Raw genomic sequence first — 13012 nt, forward strand, 5'->3', positions numbered from 1 at the left:
GAGCAGGGCCCTCTGATTCCTACTCTATTGAATTGTATTGTAATTGTACGGTCTGCCCTCATGTTGTAACAAACTGCGTAAACTGTTGGAGCTATATAAATCCTGTATAATAACATTCTAATGTTGTTTGAAACATGTTGTTTGCTTTCACATTTTATTTGATTTCTAACATACACTGTTAAAAATTAATTTGTTTAAGAAAAAAAATCCATCATGCTCCTTCGAAATTTCTTCTCAGTGTGGTTGAAAACAAACATAAATTTGACCCACTAATGTTTTGAAAAATGAACAAACTTTCTTAGGAAATTCTTTTCCTAAGAATTTTCATGCACAATTCTACCCATCTATGACCAGATTTATAATAATTGCAATTTACAAAATCATATCCCCGAGAAAGGGACTGCATAGCATTTCCTGTAGTTTTTAGATGCAACATTGTGAAAGGAATCGTAGACTTTAACAGCTAGGGAACAGTTAAGGCAGCATGCAATTTAGACATTTAAACCTCGTGAGAGCCACAAGAAAAATAGTGAAAGGATCATATGTAGCCTGCAAACACCAGTTTGACATGACTAATTTCCATCAATCTTATCACATTCTCAAAACTGTCTAAGAAGTATAAAAATTCCATTTACACCTTAGTGTTGTGGTGAGTTACTGTACATGTGTTAACATGCGTTGAGTTAAGGCACCCCTATTAATTGGAACAGGCTGCCAACATACCACAACATGGTTGAAAATGGACATGAGCCTATTTTTTAAATGCAGTAAACCTCAAGACACATTGGGGTTTATTTACTAAAGCTGGAGAGTGCAAAATTAAGCACACTTCTGCATAGAAACTAATCAGCTTCTGGAAGCTGACTGGTTCCTATGTTGAAGTGAGCCTGTTTTGCACTCTCCAACTTTAGTAAATAACCCCCCTTATGTATGATGTAGTGCTCTGCAGTGCGGGTGTGCAGCCCACTACTGTATTAGTACATTGGGGTGTCATTTACAATGACCGAGAGACACATTTTATTCAGATTATGCAGCAGTATCTCAATCATCACAGAGAAAGTTATGTGCTTCTTCTCTATCTCTTCATTACTAGACTCTTTGCACCTGTTTCAAGGAACAGCTCTACATGACAACATGGGAGACTGAGACATGGCGTGGCCTCTCGCATTCCTTTTACTTCCCTCAAATGTGGCCCCCACCTACTTTTCCCTGACTATTACCCTATTACACTTCTCTACCTTGTTCTATTTCACACTTAATACTTTCTGCGCCTTCCACTGTCCTTCAACACAAGTTCTTGCAGTGAATATTCCCCACAAGTCAGTTTAGCACCTTGATGTATTACCTATACTTTTGCTACATGTTTCAATGTAATCTGCATGCTTCATACATTACCAAAAGTATTGGGACTCCTGCCTTTACATGCACATGAACTTTAATGGCATCCCAGTCTTAGTCTGTAGGGTTCAATATTGAGTTGGCCCACCCTTTGCAGCTATAACAGCTTCAACTCTTCTGGGAAGGTTGTCCAAAAGGTTTAGGAGCGTGTCTATGGGAATGTTTGACCATTCTTCCAGAAACGCATTTGTGAGGTCAGGCACTGATGTCGGATGAGAAGGCCTGGCTCACAGTCTCCACTCTACTTCATCCCAAAGGTGTTCTGTTAGGTTGAGGTCAAAACTCTGTGCAGGGCAGTCAAGTTTCTCCACCCCAAACTCGCTTATCCATGTATTTATGGACCTTGCTTTGTGCACTGGTGCGCTGTCATGTTGGAACAGGAAGGGACCATCCCCACACTGTTCCCACAGAGTTGGGAGCATGAAATTGTCTAAAATGTCTTGGTATGCTGACACCTTAAGAGTTCCCTTCACTGGAATTAAGGGGCCAAGCACAACCCCTGAAAAACAACCCCACACCATAATCCTCCCTCCACCAAACTTCACTCTTGGCACAATGCAATCAGGCAAGTACTCCTGGCAACTGCCAAACCCAGACACGTCAACTGGACTGCCAGACAGAGAAGCGTGATTTGTCACTTCAGCAACATGTCCCCAGTGCTCTAGAGTCTAGAGGCGGCGTGCTTTACACCACTGCATTTGACACTTTGCATTGCACTTGGTGATGTAAGGTTTGAATGCAGCTGCATCCATTCCAGGAAGCTCTCTACACACTGTTGTTGTGCTAATCTGAAGGCCACGCAAAGTTTGGAGGTCTTTAGCTAATGACTCTGCAGACAGTTGGTGACTTCTGTGCATTGTGAGATTCAGCATGCGCTGACTCTGCTCTGTCATCTTACGTCGTCTACCACTTTTTGGCTGAGTTGCTGTTCTTCACAATTGCCTCCACTTTGTTATAATACCACTAACAGTTGACCGTGGAATATTTAGTAGCAAGGAAATTTCACGGATGGACTTATTGTACAGGTGGAAAGTTATCACAGTACCACGCTTGAATTCACCGAACTCCTGACAGCGACCCATTCTTTCACAAATGTTTGTAGAAGCAGTCTGCATGCCTAAGGTGCTTGATTTTTTTGAGGCCATGGAGGTGATTGGAACACCTGAATCCAATGATTTGGAGGGGTTTCCCAATACTTTTGGCAATATAATACAAGTTCACTCCAACTGTGAGTGAAAAAACCTAGACATGCTGTATATCTTAAACTGCAGATTTAAATAAAGAATAAAAAGGAAAAAAAGACTGTGAGGCATATGGGTGAATGGGTTCTATAGGATGGCTATACTGTAAATAGTTCCTATTGTGACAGGAGGTCAGGTAGAACTAAAGGATGTGTCCAGGATGGGAGGTACAGTTGTGTTCAAAATAATAGCAGTCAGACATCACTAACCTGATCAATCACTGTTTTTGGTAGAAATGATATTTCTACATGGCAAATAATTTACTAGCAGGTGTAGTAGAGTAATAGAAATCCAACAGACCCAATAGTCATGACATGCATGCTGCTGATTCTGTGTAATTGAATCACTAATTGAAAGGGGCATGTTCAAATAATAGCAGTGTGGAGTTCTATTAGTGAGGTCATTCATTCTTTGAAAAACAGGTGGCAATTATTGCCCTTATTTAAGGAAGGAAGGCAGCAAATGTTTTACATGCTGGTTACAGTGCATTTCTCTCTGAAATTCTGAGAAAAATGGGTCGTTCCAGACATTGTTCAGAAGAACGTACCTTGATTAAAAAGTTGATTGGAGAGGGGAAAACATATGAAGAAGTGCAGAAAATTATAGGCTGCTCAGCTAAAATGATCGCAGATCCTTTAAAATGGCAACCAAAATCTGAAAGACGTGGAAGAAAGCGAAAAACTACCATTCAAATGGATAGAAGAAAAGCCAAAATGGCAAGGACCCAGCCAACAATCAGCTCCAGGAAGATCAAAGAAGGTCTAAAGTTACCTGTGAGTACTGTTACAATTAGAAGACACCTATGTGAAGCCAAGCTATCTGCAACAAGCCCCCGCAAAGTCCCACTGTTGAAAAAAAGACATGTGCTGAAGAGGTTACAATTTGCCAAAGAGCACATTGACTGGCCTAAAGAGAAACAGCACAACATTTTGTGGAATGATGAAAGTAAGATTGTTCTTTTTGGGTCTAGTGGCCGGAGACAGTTTGTCAGACGACCCCCAAACACTGAATTCAAGCCACAATACACTGTGAAGACAATGAAGCATGGTTGCGCAAGCATCATGATATGGGGATGTTTCTCATACTATGGTGTTGGGCCTATTTATCGCATACCAGGGATCATGGATCAGTTTGAATACATCAGAATACTTGAAGAGGTCATGCTGCCTTATGCTGAAGAGGAAATGCCCTTGAAATGGGTGTTCCAACAAGACAACGACCCCAAACACACCAGTAAACGTGCAACATCTTGGTTCCAGACCAACAAGATTGACGTTATGGAGTAGCCAGCCCAATCCCCGGATCTTAATCCAATAGAAAACTTGTGGGGTGACATCAAAAATGCAGTTTCTGAAGCAAAACCAAGAAATAGAGAAGAACTGTGGAATGTAGTCCAATCATCCTGGGCTGGAATACCTGTTCACAGGTGCCAGAAGTTGGTTGACTCCATGCAACACAGATGTACAGCAGTTCTCAGAAACAGTGCTTATACAACTAAATATTAATTGATTCAAAGGAAAGCAAAATCTTTAAACATTTTTCAGTTTATATAGTGAATGTTTGAGTTTGTAAAGAAGAATACAAACACTGCTATTTTTTTGAACAGTCTAAAATTCACTTTTCTTCAATTCTTTTAGAGGAACAACACAAATTTGATATATTTTTCTTCATGTTTTGATTTGGAATAGAATGTGTAGTGTTCCCAATGCATTTGTGTGTATGGAAATAAAAGCTATTAGAAGGATTTTGAGCTTTATTCACTTTTTTCAACACACTGCTATTATTTTGAACACAACTGTATGTTTCTCCTTTGGTGCTGTGTAGTGAGCCTGTCTGGCTCACTGATGATTTAATGAGCTTAGGAGTAGTGAATTAAGGCTCTGGGCTCTATAAAACTCCCATGCTGCTTAGGGAGGATGCTCCAACCTGGAACCAGTTTGCTGTGCAGGACAGACGGGGGGGGGGCGGGCAACCAAACTATCCTGTGGTGAGAGATAATCTGTGTGATCTTAGACTGTGTGAACACCCCGTGTCTGAGCAGCGGTAGGCTGTATTCAGACAGCTAGATAGGAACCTGTGTCTGCAGTTAGACACCCAGTGTGACAAGGCTTTATTTACTATTTGTATTTTTTTTTTTGCTGTTTTGACTATATGCACCGTGTGTTCATCAGACTTGTAAATAAAGCACCACTTTATTCACTAAGATCCTGCTGTCGTGCTTAGCTTCTTTCACAGTGCCCTGACCCATCCAGGGGGTCAAGCACAACCCGCTACTGGGCTAATCCCTCACACTATGTATACACACAATAAAAATGTCCAATATATATATATAACACTGAAGTGTACCTGCTGTTTTAATTGATGAACTAGTCTGTCCTTGTCTCTCTTTAGTGCCATCACTTCCTCTTGGGTTTTCTTCTTCTTTGAGGCAGATAATTCCAGCAAGGCAATGTTAGCATCCTTCTCACTGATTGCTGCCAGCAGAGCCTGCTGCCTGTAAATAAACATTTCCAGTGATTAGCATGTGACTTTCATCTACACAGGTAAAACTAATGCCAGCCCTACATGCATACATTTCCAGGCTGAACAAGAAAAATCTAATAGATTGCTCTATCCATGTGAAACAGCTTGAAAAACGGGTTCTCCCCCGTCGGCTACTGTATTCAGACAGCCGTAGTGCCTGCAGCTGTCTATGCACCCAAACAGTGACTGCATCTGATAGGAACAACAATCTTCCACCAAGCTCCATTGATTTTTCAGTCAAAGGTGGTTCTGATAGGGGTAACCGCTGCTCAAATTTCAGCCACTTTCCTGCTGACCCATGCCATACATAGCCCTGCTTTTATCCAGTGCTAAGCTGTCTTCAACGTTCAACTGCAACCAAAACTTTGAATTTCCTTTTGGATAGAGTAAGGAAGGGTTAGAGCCTCTGTAAGTTTTTTTTATTGCTGTTCAAGTCCCTATTAGAGAGATGTCCCTTCAGTTTCCAGTAGGGCAGGAAGTGATGGGAAACCACTCCAATGGGACCACAATAAATAACACATTTTTAGAAGGGTGTGGTAGGGTTAGAACTTTTGACAATGTCTTTCTTTCATGCTGTGTGTGTCTTCCCATGCCTATGGTGACCATACCCCTCAATTCTTATATGGGTCTCACATGGACAGGAAGTTAAAGCAGTTTTTCACCCTGAAAAAAATGAGAAGTCAGTCGCTGACAGTACTGTAGCTACTGACTTCTAATAAAAGTACATTCACCAGTCCAGGGGTCCAGCTCAGTCCTCATCCAAACTTATTCTTCGCCAATCTCTGGTGCTGGCATGTTTATTGTGGGCAGCCGGTGATGATTCCTATTGGCTTCGCAGCCAGCTGCCCACTGCGCATGAGTAAGCCCTCCCGCAGCCTTCTGGGAACTGTGACAAGGTTGTGGGGGTGTGTGTGTGTGTGTGGGGGGAGGGCGGTGTTGGGACTCCTGGTGGATCATTGCAGCGATCCGACCAGAAGTGGGAGTGGGTACATGTCAAAACCAGGTACTCACTCCCCCTTCTGCAAAAAGTACGAAAAGTAGAAGAGGAGAGCATAAAGCGAAACTTTCCCTTTGAGGTGAAGTTCGCCAATCTCTGCTGCTGGCATGTTTATTGTGGGCAGCCGGCGATGATTCCTATTGGCTTCGCAGCCAGCTGCCCACTGCGCATGCGTAAGCGCTCCCGCAGCCTTCTGGGAACTGTGACAAGGTTGTGGGTGTGTGTGTGGGGGGGGGGAGGGGGGTGTTGGGACTCCTGGTGGATCGTTGCAGCGATCCGACCAGAAGTGGGAGTGGGTACATGTCAAAACCAGGTACTCACTCCCCCTTCAGCAAAAAGTACCAAAAGTAGAAGAGGAGGGCATAAAGCAAAACTTCCCCTTTGAGGTGAAGTTCTGCTTTAAGAAAAAATAGTTCACAGATTTAAAAATGAGCTTCATAAAATTCCTTTACAAAAAAACAGGAAAAAATATTTTTTGCCTAGAGTTAGGCTTTATTTTGGTTATGAATAAGTGTTACTTAGGAACAACCCACAGACATCCTCTCACTGTATTCTCCCCCCAAATTCTATCCCTCTGCATGCTCTCCCTGGCAAGATAGTGAAACAGTAGGTGGACCTAGAAACTTCAGCGCAGAGAATATGTCACTGATGTCATTGTGATATATATAAAGCAGTTTGGGGAATTGTGCATTAAAATGCTGAAAGTCTAGCTTTAGCTTTAGATAGCATTGGAAAGAGTTAAAGCCAGCCATATATGGATCCAAATTTCGATCCATTTATGGGCACCCCAGTTGTACAGAAGTTGATCTATCAACTTCTGCACAACCACCATATCAGCTTTTTTTCCATATGATCAGTGCTGCCAACTATAGCTGACAACACTGATTATTGTGTTCTGATAGTGGGGAAGGCTCCTCACCATGAGAACACAATAGCACAGTGGGAGTGATTCCAATTGGAACAATTTATTTCGTTCAACCCACTGGTTGAAAAAAAAAACATATATAGTTTATGGCCTGCCAGAATTTGTGACCACCATTGGGAAGATTTTTTTTCTTCCTGTGCCTTTTCCACCAATACAAGAAATGGGGGCAGTTGTCATTGGGACAAAGGCATAGACAGCAATGAAAGCATTGTTAGTAGTTCTAACCCTTCCCCAAGTTATAAAAAATCATTTTTTTTTCTGTACACATTGGAGGGGTTTTTTTTTACAGGAAGTGAAGGGCAATCTCCCCATCAAGGACATAGAGGGCAATAAACCCCACACAGGTTCTACCCCTTCCTTGCCCCATCTAAAGAAAATAAACTTTTAAATGTAGCTGGGATTTAAAAATTCCTCTGGGGTTTAAAGGGTTGAGGTCCCCAGTTGCTCACTGCTTGGTAGTTACATTCAATTAACTGCATAACATACAGATGTGAGCTACACATACAACGTAGTAAGGAATAAAGTTTACAATTAAAGTTAGTTAATAATAAGTTAAGTGACTTAATAAGATTTTGTGCGGATAAAAATGTACAATGCAGCACATGTTCAAGCAAGCAGGTATTAAGCACGTACTAAGAAGCTGCCACATGCAAAATCAAAAACCACTGAATTGTAAATGTAACTAAATATTAGTGCACAACATTTCACATTTACCTAGCCAACATGTTTATTTAATTTTCTGGTCTTGAGCATAATGAAAAAATAAAAACTATACAAAATGTATATGATCAAATCTGTATAAGCAGAAATGCTCAAGGTCATCAATTTTTTATCGATAGAGTAGAGCAGTGGTTTTCAAACTGTGGTTTCGCAACAGTATGAAGTGCTATCCCTCCCACTGATATACAGTTGCAAGAAAAAGTATGTGAACCCCTTGGGATTACGTGGAGTTTTGCATGAATTGGGCATAAAATGTGCTCTGAACATCATCTAAGTCACAACAATAGAAGAACACAGTCTGCTGAACATAATACTACACAAACATTCGATGTTGCCATGGTTTAATTGCACATAACATGTAAATATTCACAGTGCAGGGAGGAAAAAGTATGTGAACCTTTGGACTTAATAACTGGTTGACCCTCCTTTGGCAGTAATAACCTCAACCAAACGTTTCCTGTAGTTGCAGATCAAACCTGCACCACGATCTGGAGTAATTTTGGACCACTCCTCTTCACAAAACTGTTTCAGTGTAGCAATATTCTTGGGATGTCTGGTGTGAATCGCTCTCTTAAGGTCATGCCACAGCATTTCAATCGGGTTGAGGTCAAGACTCTGACTGGGCCACTCCAGAAGGCGTATTCTGTGCTGTTGCAGCCATTGTTTTGTTGAATGACTTGTATGCTTTGGGTCATTGTCCTGTTGCATTACCCATCCTCTGCGGAGCTTCAGTTGGCGGACAGATGGTCGTACGTTTTCCTGCAAAATGTCTTGATAAACTCTGGAATTCATTTTCCCATCAATGACAACAATCCGTCCAGGCCCTGAGGCAGCAAAGCAGCCCCAAACCATGATGCTCCCTCCGCTATGTTTTACAGTGGGGATGAGGTTTTGATGTTGGTGTGCTGTGCCTTTTTTTCTCCACACATAGTGTTTTGTGTTCTTCCCAAACAACTCAATCTTGGTTTCATCTGTCCACAGTATATTTTGCCAGTAGTGCTGTGGAACATCCAGGTGCTCTTTTGCAAACTTCAAACGTCCTGCAATATTCTTTTTGGACAGCAATGGCTTCCTCTGTGGTGCCCTCCCATGTACTCCATTCTTGTTTAATGTTTTCCTTATTGTAGATGTGTCAACAAAAATGTTAGCATGTGCCAGAGATTTCTGTAGGTCTTTAGCTGACACTCTGGGATTCTTCTTTACCTCATTCAGCATTCTGCGCTGTGCTCTTGCAGTCATTTTTACAGGACAACCACGCCTAGGGAGACTAGCAACAGTGCTAAACTTTCTCCATTTGTAGACAGTCTGTCTTACCGTGGACACATGAACATCAAGGCTTTTGGAGATACTTTTGTAACCCTTTCCAGCTTCATGCAAGTCAACAATTCTTGATCGTAGGTCTTCTGAGAGCTCTTTGCTGTGAGGCATGGTTCACATCAGACAGTGCTTCTTGAAACCAGTAAACCCAAAATAGGTGTGTGTTTTTTTTTTTTATTGGTTTTCAAGTAAATCAAGTGTTACAGAAAACAAAGGGAAAATAAAACAAACAAAACATAGAGGTACATTGATGGCTAAGATTACATTTGGTCAAGACCAGTGGAGTCATATAGTAACAATGCAAACAAAAATCATGGTCTTACAATTTGGGCTGGCATAGAGGAAGAGAAGGTATCCCACGGGAGCCAAATCATCTCAAATACAGCAAACGAACCACTATGTGAAGCAGTCAAACACTCCATCTGTCTTACATCGGTAATAAGTTTATACAAAGTTGGCAATGAAGGTGGGATAGAGGATAACCAACACATAGGAATACTTCTCCTGGCCGCGGTTAGCACATGTTTTCTGGCTAGTTTAGAAAGACCCGGGAATGGCAAGCCCAGCAAAAAATGCAGTGGATCAAATGAGAGAGAAACTTGCAACAATGATTGCAACAAGGAGCGGACCTCTTCCCAAAAAGGAACAATGGAGCTGCAGGTCCAAAAAATATGATAAAGAGAGCCAGAAGCTCTACAACAGCGCCAGCAGGCAGGAGAAGCATTCAGATTATAAACATGAAGAACTTCCGGTGTTTTGTACCACAACATCATAATCTTGTATATGTTTTCCTTAAAAACCACACAAATAGAGGATTTAGATGCATTATCCCAAATTTTCTTCCACGTTAATAAGTCAATATCACGTTGTATAAATTGAGACCACCTACGCATATAAAGGTGAGCGTCATTGGACAAAGGGGGGGCCTCCATAAGAAGTTTATAGGTGCCAGAGACAATACCCCTTTGATGGGGACCTTCCATACATAGACGTTCGAAGGGGGTAGGTTTCCCCAAGCTCAATGAGGGTGATAGAGTAGAGAAAAAGTGGTGTATTTGAAGGTATATATATAGATGACGAGAGGGTAGAGAGGCTTTCCTCTGGAGATCCGAGAATGAATGTAACTTACGAGTCACCGGGTGTACCAGGTCACGTAGTTGAAAAAGGTTAGATACTACCCAGAGAGACATCCGGGACATGGCCATATTGTCTGGAAGATTAGGGTTATAAAGGATATTTGTCAGTGGGGAGCATTGAGAAGCCAATGTGAATTTAGCCTTACATTTCTGCCAAACAGTCAATGAAAAAAGCATGGGGCCTAGGAGTAAGTGGCGAAAATAATGGACATCCACCGCCGAGGTCGACCAGAGAAGGGAACACAGATGAACTGGGGACAATTGTAAAGACTCAATCTCAGTCCATGTATTGGGAGGGTAGTGAATGGACCACGACATAAGAAAGCGAAGGTGGGTTGCAAAATAGTATGTTATTATATCCGGTGCTCCCAAGCCTCCCCTAGAACGTGGGGAAAGCAGAACATAACGAGCAATCCTGTGCCGCCTGTTGTGCCAAATAAACTGTAAGAAAGATTTCTGAAGGGAGTGAAGCTTGGACATAGGAACGGGTACGGGGAGGGTTGCAAACAGATATAAAAGTTTGGGTAGCACGGTCATTTTTAAGACATTAATACGACTGAGGAAAGAGATAGGCAAGGCATCCCAGTGTTTCAGGGAGCGAGAAATTGCTATAAACAGTAAGGGAAAATTGGCCTCGTATATGGATTGGTAAGAGGAAGTAAGGTTGGTGCCTAAGTATTTTAAAGAGTGGGTGCACCACCGGTAGGGAAAGGCTGCCTGAAGGGAGGAAAGAACAACAGGAGAAACATGTATTGGAAGTGCCTCAGTTTTGGACGTGTTGACCTTATAACCTGATAAAGCCCCAAATTGTTTCAAAATTTTGTGCAAAATCGGTAAAGAGGTGTGGGGACTCGTAAGTGTGAGGAGGATGTCATCTGCAAATAATGATAATTTGTACTCATGAGAATGGGATTGTATCTCCCGGATATCCGGATTCAACCTGATGGCAACAGCCAATGGCTCCAGACAGAGAATGAACAGCAGGGGAGAGAGTGGACATCCCTGACGAGTGCCATTTGACATCTGAAAAGGGGGTGAGAGAAAGGAAGCTAATCTGACCTGTGAGAAAGGGGATGAATAAAGGGCCTTCAAAGCTGCAACAAATGAACCCCTAAAACCAAATCTCTCCAAAACCATAAACATGTAAGGCCAGCTTAAACGGTCAAAGGCTTTTTGGGCATCCAAGCTCAATAACACAGTAGGGGTAGAGGAACGGTTGACCAGATCAACCAGATCAATAGATCTCCTGGTGTTATCTGCAGCCTGTCTGGCAGGAACAAAGCCCACCTGATCTCTGTGAATGAGCTTGGAAATAATACCGGATAGTCGATTGGCCAAGATTTTAGTAAAAATCTTATAATCGGAATTAAGTAGGGCAATAGGGCGATAATTATCTACGATAGAGTGATCCTTATCAGGCTTAGGAATAACTGAGATATATGCACGGGAGAAGTCAGTCTGGGGTATGATTCCCTTAAATAAATCTCGGTAAAGGGATAGGAGATGAGGGGCCAGAATACCAATAAAAGATTTATAGTAGGAGTAGGGAAGTCTGTCCGGTCCCGGGGCTTTACGAGAAGGGAGGTGTTTAATTGTATCCAATAATTCCCCTAGCGTAATGTCCGCATTAAGAGCGTCAATGTCTGAGGGTGATACTCTCGGAAGTAGCAAGGGGTCAAAAAAATTATCAAACGATGGTTGTGAGAGAGAAGGGTGAAGGTCCGGGGTCAAACAGTTATACAATTTCCCATAGAATGAGCCAAAAAGGGTTGCCATGGCCCGAGGATCATAAGTAGGGCTTCCATCTGGCTGTATTAGAAGGTCGGGCAGCATGGAGGGGGACTGGGCTTTGAGACGGTTGACTAACATACGGTGTGGCTTGTTAGAAAATTCATAGAATTTCTGTTTAACCCAAAGGAGGGATTGTGCAGTCTTACTGGAGTCAAGGGCTTTAATTCGGTCACGTAGAAATGTTACCCTCTGAAGCCCTGAAATAGATGGCTTATTCAGTAACTGACGTTCCGCCAACGAGAGCTGTTGTATGAGAGAGGCCTTAGCACTCGCCGAGGACTTTTTTAAACGAGAACCCATGGAGATACAGAGTCCACGAAAAACCGCCTTGTGGGCCTCCCACAGAGATGAGGAAGAAGTTACGGAACCGACATTAAGAGTAAAGTATGTATCGAGTCCCCGTGACAATTCATCCCTAAGATGGTCTGTGGAAAGAAATGTCTCATTAAGACGCCACTGACACGGTTTGGGCATAGCAGGGGGAAAAAAAAGATTTAAGGTCAAAGAGGCATGGTCAGACCAAGTGATGGGATTGATTTCAGAGGAAACCAGAAGTGGGAGCAAAGAGGCAGAGATGAAAAAATGATCCAGGCGGGAATAACTACGGTGAGGGTTGGAGTAAAATGTAAATTGTTTATGAAGAGGGTGTTTAATCCGCCAAGCATCAAAGAGACGATGCTCCCTAATCAATTTACGGAAAGATTTTGAAGAGGAGCATTGCCGCTTCGAGGGGGTGGACTCAAAAAGCACTTTCCTGTCTTTATGGGGGGAAACAATCAGATTAAAATCTCCTCCCACAATCACCTGTGAGGTAGTAATAGAGTCTAGATTAGCGAGCGTTTGGAATAGGAATTGCAGTTGACCTGTATTGGGAGCATATAAATTCAACAGAACAAGGGGAGTCTCGCCATGCATACACTCTAAAATAATAAAACAACCCTGACGGTCAACCTTGGAGGAAACA

The 13012-nt window shown here is 42.3% G+C and overlaps 1 protein-coding gene across 11 annotated transcripts in view; it reads right to left on the minus strand.

The window, feature by feature from the left end:
• ERC2 (ELKS/RAB6-interacting/CAST family member 2) overlaps positions 1–13012 on the minus strand; it is a 1463345-nt gene that overhangs the window by 460322 nt on the left and 990011 nt on the right. For all 11 annotated transcript variants that reach the window (XM_089681887.1, XM_089681886.1, XM_089681885.1 and 8 more), the window contains one exon: positions 4986–5133. In XM_089681887.1, the coding sequence (XP_089538013.1) occupies positions 4986–5133 (148 nt within the window). The remainder of the gene's footprint in view (positions 1–4985; positions 5134–13012) is intronic.

Source organism: Staurois parvus, unplaced genomic scaffold, assembly GCF_062004578.1.
Source record: "Staurois parvus isolate SC_StPar_1 unplaced genomic scaffold, SC_StPar_1.0 ptg000282l, whole genome shotgun sequence".
In the NCBI taxonomy this organism is placed as follows: Eukaryota; Metazoa; Chordata; class Amphibia; order Anura; family Ranidae; genus Staurois; species Staurois parvus.